Genomic DNA, 15,152 nt, shown 5'->3' on the forward strand with positions numbered 1-15,152 from the left:
TCTGCTCTCCCCCATGTCTCCACCATGTCTCCCCCATGTCTCCTACATGTCTCCTACATGTCTCCTCTGCTCTCCCCATGTCTCCTACATGTCTCCACCATGTCTCCCACATGTCTCCCACATGTCTCCTCTGCTCCCCATGTCTCCTACATGTCTCCTCTGCTCTCCCCATGTCTCCTACATGTCTCCTCTGCTCTCCCCATGTCTCCTACATGTCTCCTCTGCTCTCCCCCATGTCTCCACCATGTCTCCCCCATGTCTCCTACATGTCTCCTACATGTCTCCTCTGCTCTCCCCCATGTCTCCTACATGTCTCCTCTGCTCTCCCCCATGTCTCCTACATGTCTCCTCTGCTCTCCCCCATGTCTCCTACATGTCTCCTCTGCTCTCCCCCATGTCTCCACCATGTCTCCCCCATGTCTCCTACATGTCTCCTACATGTCTCCTCTGCTCTCCCCCATGTCTCCTACATGTCTCCTCTGCTCTCCACCATGTCTCCCCCATGTCTCCTACATGTCTCCTACATGTCTCCTCTGCTCCCCATGTCTCCTACATGTCTCCTCTGCTCTCCCCCATGTCTCCTACATGTCTCCTCTGCTCTCCCCCATGTCTCCTACATGTCTCCTCTGCTCTCCCCCATGTCTCCACCATGTCTCCCCCATGTCTCCCATGTCTACATGTCTCCACCATGTCTCCCCCATGTCTCCTACATGTCTCCTACATGTCTCCTCTGCTCTCCCCATGTCTCCTACATGTCTCCTCTGCTCTCCCCCATGTCTCCTACATGTCTCCTCTGCTCTCCACCATGTCTCCACCATGTCTCCACCATGTCTCCTACATGTCTCCTCTGCTCTCCCCCATGTCTCCTACATGTCTCCTCTGCTCTCCCCCATGTCTCCACATGTCTCCTCATGTCTCCCACATGTCTCCTCATGTCCCCTGTCTCCCCATGTCTCCTACATGTCTCCTCTGCTCTCCCCATGTCTCCTACATGTCTCCTCTGCTCTCCCCATGTCTCCTACATGTCTCCTCTGCTCTCCCCATGTCTCCACCATGTCTCCTCTGTCTCCCCATGTCTCCTACATGTCTCCTCTGCTCTCCCCATGTCTCCTACATGTCTCCTCTGCTCTCCATGTCCCACATGTCTCCCCATGTCTCCCCATGTCTCCTACATGTCTCCTCTGCTCTCCACCATGTCTCCACCATGTCTCCACCATGTCTCCTACATGTCTCCTTTGCTCTCCTACATGTCTCCTCCATGTCTCCTCTGTCTCCTCCATGTCTCCTCTGCTCTCCCCCATGTCTCCTACATGTCTCCTCTGCTCTCCTACATGTCTCCTACATGTCTCCTACATGTCTCCCCATGTCTCCTACATGTCTCCTCTGCTCTCCTACATGTCTCCTACATGTCTCCTCTGCTCTCCCCATGTCTCCACCATGTCTCCTCATGTCTCCACATGTCTCTGCTCTCCATGTCTCCTACATGTCCTCCATGTCTCCTCTCCCCCATGTCTCCTACATGTCTCCTCTGCTCTCCCCATGTCTCCTCACATGTCTCCTCTGCTCCCATGTCCCCATGTCTCCTACATGTCTCCCATGTCTCCTACATGTCTCCTCCATGTCTCCTCTGCTCTCCCCCATGTCTCCTACATGTCTCCTCTGCTCTCCTACATGTCTCCTACATGTCTCCTACATGTCTCCCCCATGTCTCCTACATGTCTCCTACATGTCTCCTCTGCTCCCCCATGTCTCCTACATGTCTCCCTGCTCTCCACATGTCTCCAGCATGTCTCCTCATGTCTCCTACATGTCTCCACATGTCTCCCATGTCCTGCCTGGAGCCGCTCTCCTGCCACACCTGGAACAAAGACAGGACCCGTAGGTGGAGCCACACACACACACACACACACACACACACACACGCACATGCACACACACACGCACATGCACACACACATGTACACACGGGGACACACACACACACACACACACACGCACATGCACACACACACACACACGCGCACACGCACATGCACACACACATGTACACACGGGGACACACACACACACACACACACACATGCAAACATGTACACACACACATGGACACACACACACACATATTGACATGTGCAGTGTTCCATCGTCGTGGGCGGGGCCCCGCCGGCCCTCCACAGCGTGGAGGCGTGGCCTCTCCTCCCCTCTAATTGCATTAGTGCTGCATTGGATGTGATTACAGGAAGTGGAGGAGCGTTAATGCCTCTGCAGCACTTCAGAGAAAGGAAGTCCTCTTGTTGTTCCCGTCGTTGTTGAACTCCAATGAGCTCACGTTATAACAACATCACCCATAGTTTCAACAGCGCACGCATTATCACATGAATAATTCATTTAAATTCACAATCTGTGCACATACGACGTCCTCTGAAGAACCCTCAGGGCCCCGAGGAGGAAGTCCATGAGTACTGTAGTATAATCCTCTCTATGTCGTCTTCTCACGACTAACGTTGGTCACATGCACCTTCATGACCTTATAGATCAGGCGTGTCAAGCTCATGTTCACCGTGGGCCAAATCAGCATCATGGCCGCTCTCTTAAAGGGCCGGAAACACTTTATAAACTTCTCGAATATATTGTTAAATAACACTCTTTGCATTTGATTATTGTTTATTTGAGTGTAGAAATATTGTAGATAAGAATATGTCTCTAATATTACCACATACATCCATTTAATCTTAAACCTTCAATATAAAAGCACGGGATATTTCTTTTTAATTTCTTTCAGAAAAGGTGATCGCGTGTTGTTAAAGCCGCCGGGGGCCACATAAAACGATGCCGCGGGCCTTGTGTTTGACACCTGTGTTCTAGATGAAGACCATGTCACATTCACTGTTGTGTTATTGTATGACATCATCGAGTGGTTAAACGCCTTGTGGACACGCCCCTTTGCAGAGATCGCAGTGAGTCCGAACAACAACGTGGTGAACATCTACGAGAAGAAAGGGAAAGAATGGCTGAAGATCCACGAGCTGACGGAGCACAGCGGGCGCGTCACAGGTCCGTCACTCACGTCAGCCAATGGGAGGGGCTTAGAACATGTGGGCGTGGCCCCAAGTGAAGGGCCCCCGGGGCCACGCCCACTGTGAATCTTCTTCACACCTGGTCCACAGGTATCGACTGGGCCCCGGAGTCCAACCGCATCGTGACTTGCGCCGCCGACCGCAACGCCTACGTGTGGACCCTGAAGGACGCGGTCTGGAAGCCCACCCTGGTCCTGGTCCGCATCAACCGCGCCGCCACCTGCGTGAAGTGGTCCCCCCTGGAGAACAAGTTCGCCCTGGGCAGCGGGGCCCGCATCATCTCCGTCTGCTACTTTGAGAAGGAGAACGACTGGTGAGCTGGTCCAGCCCAAGACTACCAGGCCAAGACCACCAGGTCCAGGCCAAGACTACCAGGCCAAGACTACCAGGCCAAGACCACCAGGTCCAGGCCAAGACTACCAGGCCAAGACCACCAGGTCCAGGCCAAGACTACCAGGCCAAGACTACCAGGCCAAGACCACCAGGTCCAGGCCAAGACTACCAGGCCAAGACTACCAGGCCAAGACCACCAGGTCCAGGCCAAGACTACCAGGCCAAGACCACCAGGTCCAGGCCAAGACTACCAGGTCCAGGCCAAGACCACCAGGCCAAGACCACCAGGCCAAGACCACCAGGTCCAGGCCAAGACTACCAGGTCCAGGCCAAGACTACCAGGCCAAGACCACCAGGTCCAGGCCAAGACTACCAGGCCAAGACCACCAGGCCAAGACCACCAGGTCCAGGCCAAGACTACCAGGCCAAGACCACCAGGTCCAGGCCAAGACTACCAGGTCCAGGCCAAGACTACCAGGCCAAGACCACCAGGCCAAGACCACCAGGTCCAGGCCAAGACTACCAGGTTCTAGTCAAGACTAGCAGGGTCTAGTAAAGACTATTCTGGTTCTAGTCAAGATTATTCAGGACAATACAACGTGAGAGCTGTGATGATGTCATGTGACTCGTGAGGCTCCAGCTGTGATGATGTCGTGTGACTCGTGAGGCTCCAGCTGATGATGATGTCATGTGACTCGTGAGGCTCCAGCTGTGATGATGTCATATCCTGTCGTCCCTCAGGTGGCTCAGTAAACATGTCAAGAAGGCGATCCGCTCCACGGTCATGAGTCTGGACTGGCACCCCAACAACATCCTGCTGGCAGCCGGGTCTGCAGACTTCCACTGCAGGTCAGTCCTCCAGAAGCAGGCTCCTCCTCCAGGAGCAGACTGAGACTCCTCCTACAGGAGCAGACTGAGACTCCTCCTCCAGGAGCAGACTGAGACTCCTCCTACAGGAGTAGACTGAGACTCCTCCTCCAGGAGCAGACTGAGACTCCTCCTCCAGGAGCAGACTGAGACTCCTCCTCCAGGAGTAGACTGAGACTCCTCCTCCAGGAGCAGACTGAGACTCCTCCTCCAGGAGCAGACTGAGACTCCTCCTACAGGAGCAGACTGAGACTCCTCCTACAGGAGTAGACTGAGACTCCTCCTCCAGAAGTAGACTGAGACTCCTCCTCCACGAGCAGACTGAGACTCCTCCGACAGGAGCAGACTGAGACTCCTCCTCCAGAAGTAGACTGAGACTCCTCCTCCACGAGCAGACTGAGACTCCTCCGACAGGAGCAGACTGAGACTCCTCCTCCAGGAGCAGACTGAGACTCCTCCTACAGGAGCAGACTGAGACTCCTCCTCCAGGAGTAGACTGAGACTCCTCCTCCAGGAGTAGACTGAGACTCCTCCTCCAGGAGCAGGCTGAGACTCCTCCTACAGGAGCAGACTGAGACTCCTCCTCCAGGAGCAGGCCGATTGGTGCAGTTTAAACTTGTATGTGTTCGTGATGAAGCTCGTCACTGTCACCTCCTCGGTGCTCCTCAGGGTTTTCTCCGCCTACATCAAGGACATCGAGGACAAGCCGGGCCCGACGGCGTGGGGGTCCAAGATGCCGTTTGGGGAGCTGCTGCTGGAGCACAAGGACTGTGGGGGGTGGGTCCACGGCGTGGCCTTCTCCCCCAGCGGAGACCAGCTGGCCCTGGTGGCCCACAACAGCAGCGTGACGGTGGTGGACGCCGCCCAGGGCAAGGCGTGAGTCACCATGAGTACCTGAGGCCTTGAGGACCGGGGACTGACCTGGAGAGCAGATCCCAGACCAGCAGATCCCCGTGGCTCTGACCCACTTTAAGGACTCCGCCTCGGGTTCTTCTGTATGTAATGATCTTAATATGACCTCTCTGTGACCTCTGACCTCCAGGGTCACCCAGCTGACCACCAACCGTCTGCCACTCCTCAGTGTGCTCTTCGTCAGCCCCACGGAGCTGGTTGCCGCGGTAACTATGACCTGTGTGTGTGTGTGTCCATCAACTCATTGAAAGCTGCATTTATCAATATGTTTATATTAGCAATAATAACTTCATAACCCTCATAATTTAATGACCCCTGGAGAGAAACATCACCTACAGGTGAACCTTAGCTCCTCCCACTAGGGTGTGAATGTTACTCCTGATGGACAGGTGAACCTTAGCTCCTCCCACCAGGGTGTGAATGTTACTCCTGATGGACAGGTGAACCTTAGCTCCTCCCACCAGGGTGTGAATGTTACTCCTGATGGACAGGTGAACCTTAGCTCCTCCCACCAGGGTGTGAATGTTACTCCTGATGGACAGGTGAACCTTAGCTCCTCCCACCAGGGTGTGAATGTTACTCCTGATGGACAGGTGAACCTTAGCTCCTCCCACCAGGGTGTGGATGTTACATTGATATGATGGTTACATGACCTCCCAGGGTCACGACTGCTGCCCGGTCCAGTTCTCCTACACGGGTCCGGGGGCGCTGGCCTTCGTGAAGAAGCTGGACATCCCCAAGCAGACCTCCAGGGGGGGCATCTCCGCCATGCAGCACTTCCAGAACCTGGACAAGAGGGCCGGGGACGAGGACAGCAACGAGCAGGGGACCCTGCACCAGAACAGCATCACGTAAGGGATCCGTGTAGACCACCGGGTAGAGACAGGTAGAGACAGCACCACCACCAGGTAGAGACAGGTAGAGACACCACCACCAGGTAGAGACAGGTAGAGACACCACCACCAGATAGAGACAGGTAGATACACCACCACCAGGTAGAGACAGGTAGAGACACCACCACCAGGTAGAGACAGGTAGAGACACCACCACCAGATAGAGACAGGTAGAGACAGGTAGAGACAGCACCACCACCAGGTAGAGACAGGTAGAGACACCACCACCAGGTAGAGACAGGTAGAGACACCACCACCAGATAGAGACAGGTAGAGACAGGTAGATACACCACCACCAGGTAGAGACAGGTAGAGACACCACCACCAGGTAGAGACAGGTAGAGACACCACCACCAGATAGAGACAGGTAGAGACAGGTAGATACACCACCACCAGGTAGAGACAGGTAGAGACACCACCACCAGATAGAGACAGGTAGAGACAGGTAGATACACCACCACCAGGTAGAGACAGGTAGAGACAGCACCACCACCAGGTAGAGACAGGTAGAGACACCACCACCAGGTAGAGACAGGTAGAGACAGCACCACCACCAGGTAGAGACAGGTAGAGACACCACCACCAGGTAGAGACAGGTAGAGACAGGTAGATACACCACCACCAGGTAGAGACAGGTAGAGACACCACCACCAGATAGAGACAGGTAGAGACAGGTAGAGACACCACCACCAGGTAGAGACAGGTAGAGACACCACCACCAGATAGAGACAGGTAGAGACAGGTAGATACACCACCACCAGGTAGAGACAGGTAGAGACAGGTAGAGACACCACCACCAGATAGAGACAGGTAGAGACAGGTAGAGACACCACCACCACCAGGTAGAGACAGGTAGAGACACCACCACCACCAGGTAGAGACAGGTAGAGACACCACCACCACCAGGTAGAGACAGGTAGAGACACCACCACCACCAGGTAGAGACAGGTAGAGACACCACCACCACCAGGTAGAGACAGGTAGAGACACCACCACCACCAGGTAGAGACAGGTAGAGACACCACCACCACCAGGTAGAGACAGATACACCACCACCACCAGGTAGAGACAGGTAGAGACACCACCACCACCAGGTAGAGACAGGTAGAGACACCACCACCACCAGGTAGAGACAGGTAGATACACCACCACCACCAGGTAGAGACAGGTAGAGACACCACCACCACCAGGTAGAGACAGGTAGATACACCACCACCACCAGGTAGAGACAGGTAGAGACACCACGACTACCACCAGTTAGAGACAGGTAGAGACACCACCACCACCAGGTAGAGACAGGTAGAGACACCACCACCACCAGGTAGAGACAGGTAGAAACACCACCTCTACCAGGTAGAAACACCACCTCTACCAGGGAGACACATGTAGAAACAGGTAGAAAGGTGTGGACCCAGCAGCTCCTCCCTCCTGCAGCGTTCCAGATGTTCTGCCTCTCAACACGCTGGACGTAGTTCACGAGTCCTACAGAGTCTACAGATTCCACGTGTTCCCCAAACGTGACACGACGTGTTTGGAGGAGCTCAACACACCACGAGGTTCACTTAAAGGGACAGGCACCACGAGGCCTGCAGTCACAGAGCAGGGCCACGAGGTTCACTTAAAGGGACAGGCACCACGAGGCCTGCAGTCACAGAGCAGGGCCATGAGGTTCACTTAAAGGGACAGGCACCACGAGGCCTGCAGTCACAGAGCAGGGCCACAAGGTTCACTTAAAGGGGCAGGCACCACGAGGCCTGCAGTCACAGAGCAGGGCCACAAGGTTCACTTAAAGGGACAGGCACCACGAGGCCTGCAGTCACAGAGCAGGGCCACAAGGTTCACTTAAAGGGACAGGCACCACGAGGCCTGCAGTCACAGAGCAGGGCCCAACAACCCACTAGTGTAAAGCACTGTGATAGTCTGTGTGTGTGTTACTATAACCTCCTGAGCTCAGGGTGTGTAACCGTGTGTCACTATGTGTTGCAGTCAGCTGTGTGTAACTGTGTGTGTGTGTGTTGCAGTAAGCTGTGTGTTGTGTAACTGTGTGTGTGTGTTGCAGTAAGCTGTGTGTAACTGTGTGTGTGTGTGTGTGTGTTGCAGTAAGCTGTGTGTAACTGTGTGTGTGTGTGTGTGTGTTGCAGTAAGCTGTGTGTTGTGTAACTGTGTGTGTGTGTGTGTTGCAGTCAGCTGTGTGTGTTCTCTGGGCAGAGGGCCTCGGTGCAGCGGTACAGCAGTGTTGGTCTGGATGGAGCTCTGGTGCTCTGGGACTTTAAGGTGAGACATGAACTCACCTCACTTCCTGTTTATAAGATGGTCTTCATCACTGAACACTCTGTGTGGTTTATATGTATATGTATGTATACATATATATAAATACATATAAACATATGTATATGTATTTATAATATATATATGTATACATACATATACATATATATAAATACATATAAACATATATATATATTTATATGTATTTATATATGGATACATTGTTTTTGTCATTGCTAGAGTACAGGTACAGAGGCAACGAAATGGCACATATACATATAAATATACAGATAATTATACATATAAATACATATATAAATATAAATATACATATACATATAAATACATATACATATAAATATATATATATATATATAAGAAATGCAGAAATATGTTTTTGATTTTTCTTTTAAATTTATATAAATCGGCAGTTATTTACGTGTGTATTGGATGTATTTGTGAGTCTCTCTGTTTCATAACACCAGTATGAGCTGTAACATGTTGCTGCACATTAACCTACAGATTAATCTACACATGTATATATATATATATACATATGTATGTATATGTATCACTAACTGATCAGTAACCCGTGTGTCCCTGTGTCTCTGCAGCATTGAGGTGGTCGTCAGTGGGAGGAGTCAGAGATCAACCCTCAACACCTTTATGCAGTATAACCTCTGATGATCTCAGTGACTGGAAACAATGATGTCATGAAACAGTTTGCATGAATAAAAAGGACCCTACAGGCCAGAGGATGTGATGACATCATTCATGTTGTGTTTATATTTCACTGCACACGGTTCTTCAGTGTATAACTTTATGCTCCTCACTGAACGGACCTCACTTAGATCATCTTATAAAAACTGTTGTACTTTGGAGGAATTTTCTAAAATCTGAGAGAATAGGATGATGTCATCAGGGCTTGTCTAACAGAACCCCATCAGACCTCCTGGGTCCAGAGGAAGGGCCGTAGAACCAGACCCAACTCCCTTTTCAAGAGGAAGTCAAGTAAATAAACCTGGGAGCTGTCACTGCTCATGATGCCTGTTATCCTCTCAATGTGATGATGCTACATGCTACATGCTACAGGTCTGTCAAGATGTCACCAAACCTCCATTGCTGTGTGTCTGAAGTCGTGTTTCAGGAGCCAGGAGCATGCTGGGAAGTGGAGCAGCTAGCGTAGCGTAGCTCTCCTCCCACTCACCCGACCCCACGGATGGTGAGGTCACATATTGCACAACACACGCGTGACATAAGTGTATCACTGGAATGTGGCGGGAGCAGGAGGGGGCGTCGACAAAGAGCAGGTCAGTTTTAGGACTTCAGATTACACAGGATTATTATTGAGCACGTGTGACGACGTCAGAGCCAATCGGACCAAATGGGACACTAATCACGGGACTGTAATCCCCCCGAAGATATTTGGACCAATCGGCATCCAGTGGAGAGCTACAGGCAGCTGGGGGCGGGGCTTATGTGTGTGAGAGACAACATGAGAGGAGACCATTGATGCTCGTGAAGAGGTGCTGCAGTCGCATCAGTCACCTGCAGGAGAAGAAGTACCCAGGCAGGGAGGCAGTGACCCTTTGACCCCTGGGACACACACAGCCCGACAATGTACCCGAGTCTACAAAGAACCTGAAAGTCTGATGGAAACGAGACTCCAGGAAACATGTGAGAGAGAGTCATTCAAACCAGAGGCCATTCACCTGGTCACATGACATCTATTGTTCATCTGGTCACATGACATCTATTGTTCATCTGGTCACATGACATCTATTGTTCACCTGGTCACATGACATCTATTGTTCACCTGGTCACATGACATCTATTGTTCACCTGGTCACATGACATCTATTGTTCATCTGGTCACATTACATCTATTGTTCACCTGGTCACATGACATCTATTGTTCATCTAGTCACATGACATCTATTGTTCATCTGGTCACATGACATCTATTGTTCACCTGGTCACATGACATCTATTGATCACCTGGTCACATGACATCTATTGATCATCTAGTCACATGACATCTATTGTTCATCTGGTCACATGACATCTATTGTTCATCTGGTCACATGACATCTATTGATCACCTGGTCACATGACACGTTACTAACTCTGCTTTCTCCCCGGAGTCCTTTTGACTTCACGTCTCATGGGGTCATCGGACCCTATGAGACGGCATAGATCCTATCTGCTGATGGATCATCGAGGTCTGGGCCGTGGAATTCCTGCTCCTGACTACGCCACTGTCCTGTTGAGACTCCGCCCACTGTTGAGACTCCGCCCACTCCTCCTCCCCACCGCCATCTGCCTGATGGATCGTGGAGGTCTCCATCGTGGAATATGCCTACTATGAACTATTCATACACTCTGTCACATTCATTGAATGTATTTAAACTCTAAATCCGTCCTTCTGGTCACATGACATCTATTGTTCTGTCCATCCTGGAGAGGGATCCTCCTCTGTTGCTCTCCTCCAGGTTTCTTCCCTTTTTTCCCCCTGAAGGGTTATTTGGGAGTTTTTCCTGGTCCGATGTGAGGTTTTGGGGCAGGGATGTCTATGTGTACAGATTGTAAAGCACTCCGAGACAAATTTGTAATTTGTGAAATTGGGCTATACAAATAAACTGAATTGAATTGAATTGAATGACATCTATTGTTCATCTGGTCACATGACATCTATTGTTCATCTAGTCACATGACATCTATTGATCATCTGGTCACATGACATCTATTGTTCATCTGGTCACATGACATCTATTGTTCATCTGGTCACATGACATCTATTGTTCACCTGGTCACATGACATCTATTGTTCACCTGGTCACATGACATCTATTGTTCACCTGGTCACATGACATCTATTGTTCACCTGGTCACATGACATCTATTGTTCACCTGGTCACATGACATCTATTGTTCACCTGGTCACATGACATCTATTGTTCACCAGGTCACATGACATCTATTGTTCATCTGGTCACATGACATCTATTGTTCACCTGGTCACATGACCTCTATTGTTCACCAGGTCACATGACATCTATTGTTCATCTGGTCACATGACATCTATTGTTCACCTGGTCACATGACATCTATTGTTCACCAGGTCACATGACATCTATTGTTCATCTGGTCACATGACATCTATTGTTCATCTGGTCACATGACATCTATTGTTCATCTAGTCACATGACATCTATTGTTCATCTGGTCACATGACATCTATTGTTCACCTGGTCACATGACATCTATTGTTCATCTAGTCACATGACATATATTGTTCATCTGGTCACATGACATCTATTGTTCACCTGGTCACATGACATCTATTGTTCATCTGGTCACATGACATCTATTGTTCATCTGGTCTCATGACATCTATTGTTCATCTGGTCACATGACATCTATTGTTCACCAGGTCACATGACATCTATTGTTCACCTGGTCACATGACATCTATTGTTCATCTAGTCACATGACATATATTGTTCATCTGGTCACATGACATCTATTGTTCACCAGGTCACATGACATCTATTGTTCACCTGGTCACATGACATCTATTGTTCACCTGGTCACATGACATCTATTGTTCATCTAGTCACATGACATATATTGTTCATCTGGTCACATGACATCTATTGTTCACCTGGTCACATGACATCTATTGTTCATCTAGTCACATGACATCTATTGTTCATCTGGTCACATGACATCTATTGTTCATCTGGTCACATGACATCTATTGTTCACCTGGTCACATGACATCTATTGTTCATCTGGTCTCATGACATCTATTGTTCATCTGGTCACATGACATCTATTGTTCACCAGGTCACATGACATCTATTGTTCACCTGGTCACATGACATCTATTGTTCATCTGGTCACATGACATCTATTGTTCATCTGGTCACATGACATCTATTGTTCATCTAGTCACATGACATCTATTGTTCACCAGGTCACATGACATCTATTGTTCACCAGGTCACATGACCTCTATTGTTCACCTGGTCACATGACATCTATTGTTCACCTGGTCACATGACATCTATTGTTCACCAGGTCACATGACCTCTATTGTTCACCTGGTCACATGACATCTATTGTTCACCTGGTCACATGACATCTATTGTTCACCTGGTCACATGACATCTATTGTTCACCAGGTCACATGACATCTATTGTTCATCTGGTCACATGACATCTATTGTTCATCTAGTCACATGACATCTATTGTTCATCTGGTCACATGACATCTATTGTTCACCTGGTCACATGACATCTATTGTTCACCTGGTCACATGACATCTATTGTTCACCTGGTCACATGACATCTATTGTTCACCTGGTCACATGACATCTATTGTTCACCAGGTCACATGACATCTATTGTTCACCTGGTCACATGACATCTATTGTTCACCTGGTCACATGACATCTATTGTTCACCAGGTCACATGACATCTATTGTTCATCTGGTCACATGACATCTATTGTTCACCTGGTCACATGACCTCTATTGTTCACCAGGTCACATGACATCTATTGTTCATCTGGTCACATGACATCTATTGTTCACCTGGTCACATGACATCTATTGTTCATCTGGTCACATGACATCTATTGTTCATCTGGTCACATGACATCTATTGTTCATCTGGTCACATGACATCTATTGTTCACCTGGTCACATGACATCTATTGTTCATCTAGTCACATGACATATATTGTTCATCTGGTCACATGACATCTATTGTTCACCTGGTCACATGACATCTATTGTTCATCTGGTCACATGACATCTATTGTTCATCTGGTCTCATGACATCTATTGTTCATCTGGTCACATGACATCTATTGTTCACCAGGTCACATGACATCTATTGTTCACCTGGTCACATGACATCTATTGTTCATCTAGTCACATGACATATATTGTTCATCTGGTCACATGACATCTATTGTTCACCAGGTCACATGACATCTATTGTTCACCTGGTCACATGACATCTATTGTTCACCTGGTCACATGACATCTATTGTTCATCTAGTCACATGACATATATTGTTCATCTGGTCACATGACATCTATTGTTCACCTGGTCACATGACATCTATTGTTCATCTAGTCACATGACATCTATTGTTCATCTGGTCACATGACATCTATTGTTCATCTGGTCACATGACATCTATTGTTCACCTGGTCACATGACATCTATTGTTCATCTGGTCTCATGACATCTATTGTTCATCTGGTCACATGACATCTATTGTTCACCAGGTCACATGACATCTATTGTTCACCTGGTCACATGACATCTATTGTTCATCTGGTCACATGACATCTATTGTTCATCTGGTCTCATGACATCTATTGTTCATCTGGTCACATGACATCTATTGTTCACCTGGTCACATGACATCTATTGTTCACCTGGTCACATGACATCTATTGTTCATCTGGTCACATGACATCTATTGTTCATCTGGTCACATGACATCTATTGTTCATCTGGTCACACGACATCTATTGTTCATCTGGTCACATGACATCTATTGTTCATCTGGTCACATGACATCTATTGTTCATCTGGTCACACGACATCTATTGTTCATCTGGTCACATGTGATCTATTGTTCATCTGGTCACATGACATCTATTGTTCATCTGGTCACATGACATCTATTGTTCATCTGGTCACATGACATCTATTGTTCATCTGGTCACATGACATCTATTGTTCATCTGGTCACATGACATCTATTGTTCACCAGGTCACATGACATCTATTGTTCACCTGGTCACATGACATCTATTGTTCACCTGGTCACATGACATCTATTGTTCATCTAGTCACATGACATATATTGTTCATCTGGTCACATGACATCTATTGTTCACCTGGTCACATGACATCTATTGTTCATCTAGTCACATGACATCTATTGTTCATCTGGTCACATGACATCTATTGTTCATCTGGTCACATGACATCTATTGTTCACCTGGTCACATGACATCTATTGTTCATCTGGTCTCATGACATCTATTGTTCATCTGGTCACATGACATCTATTGTTCACCAGGTCACATGACATCTATTGTTCACCTGGTCACATGACATCTATTGTTCATCTGGTCACATGACATCTATTGTTCATCTGGTCTCATGACATCTATTGTTCATCTGGTCACATGACATCTATTGTTCACCTGGTCACATGACATCTATTGTTCACCTGGTCACATGACATATATTGTTCATCTGGTCACATGACATCTATTGTTCATCTGGTCACATGACATCTATTGTTCATCTGGTCACACGACATCTATTGTTCATCTGGTCACACGACCTCTATTGTTCATCTGGTCACATGACATCTATTGTTCATCTGGTCACACGACATCTATTGTTCATCTGGTCACACGACCTCTATTGTTCATCTGGTCACATGACATCTATTGTTCATCTGGTCACACGACATCTATTGTTCATCTGGTCACATGACATCTATTGTTCATCTGGTCACATGACATCTATTGTTCATCTGGTCACATGACATCTGTTGATCCTCCTCTGTTCTCTTCTGAAGGCGTCTTACCTTTTTTACCCTGAAAGGTTTTTTTCTATGTCTTGGGAGTTGTACCTGATCCGATGTGAGGTCAAAGGTCAAAGGTCAGGGATGTCTATGTGTACAGATTGTAAATCTCCTCTGAGGGGAGTTTATAATTTGTGATGTTGGGCTACATTAAATAAACTGAATTGAATTCATC

General features: G+C 48.4%; 1 protein-coding gene across 2 annotated transcripts; it reads left to right on the forward strand.

Moving 5' to 3' along the window:
• Window positions 1–1,817: 1,817 nt before the first annotated feature.
• zgc:86896 (uncharacterized protein LOC415190 homolog) lies at window positions 1,818–9,121 on the forward strand. Of its 2 annotated transcripts, XM_056406110.1 has the most exons (9): window positions 1,818–1,878; window positions 2,950–3,054; window positions 3,168–3,390; window positions 4,152–4,259; window positions 4,947–5,153; window positions 5,320–5,395; window positions 5,850–6,040; window positions 8,266–8,356; window positions 8,965–9,121. In XM_056406110.1, exons 1-9 carry the CDS (start codon window positions 1,818–1,820, stop codon window positions 8,968–8,970), a joined length of 1,068 nt encoding a protein of 355 aa, XP_056262085.1. In that variant the 3' UTR covers window positions 8,971–9,121. The 2 variants fall into 2 exon arrangements, with proteins under 2 accessions (XP_056262085.1, XP_056262086.1); XM_056406111.1 differs by lacking the exons at window positions 8,266–8,356; window positions 8,965–9,121 and adding an exon at window positions 8,069–8,211.
• The last annotated feature ends 6,031 nt before the right edge of the window (window positions 9,122–15,152 follow it).

Source organism: Pseudoliparis swirei, chromosome 23, assembly GCF_029220125.1.
Source record: "Pseudoliparis swirei isolate HS2019 ecotype Mariana Trench chromosome 23, NWPU_hadal_v1, whole genome shotgun sequence".
Taxonomy (NCBI): domain Eukaryota; kingdom Metazoa; phylum Chordata; class Actinopteri; order Perciformes; family Liparidae; genus Pseudoliparis; species Pseudoliparis swirei.

Coding starts and splice junctions, on each gene's coding strand:
- zgc:86896 (XM_056406110.1), top strand. CDS start 1,818: ATGTCTCCCATGTCCTGCCTGGAGCCGCTCTCCTGCCACACCTGGAAC. Junction 1,879..2,949: donor CTGGAACAAAGACAGGACCC/GTAGGTGGAGCC, acceptor GCCCCTTTGCAG/AGATCGCAGTGAGTCCGAAC. Junction 5,154..5,319: donor GACGCCGCCCAGGGCAAGGC/GTGAGTCACCAT, acceptor TCTGACCTCCAG/GGTCACCCAGCTGACCACCA.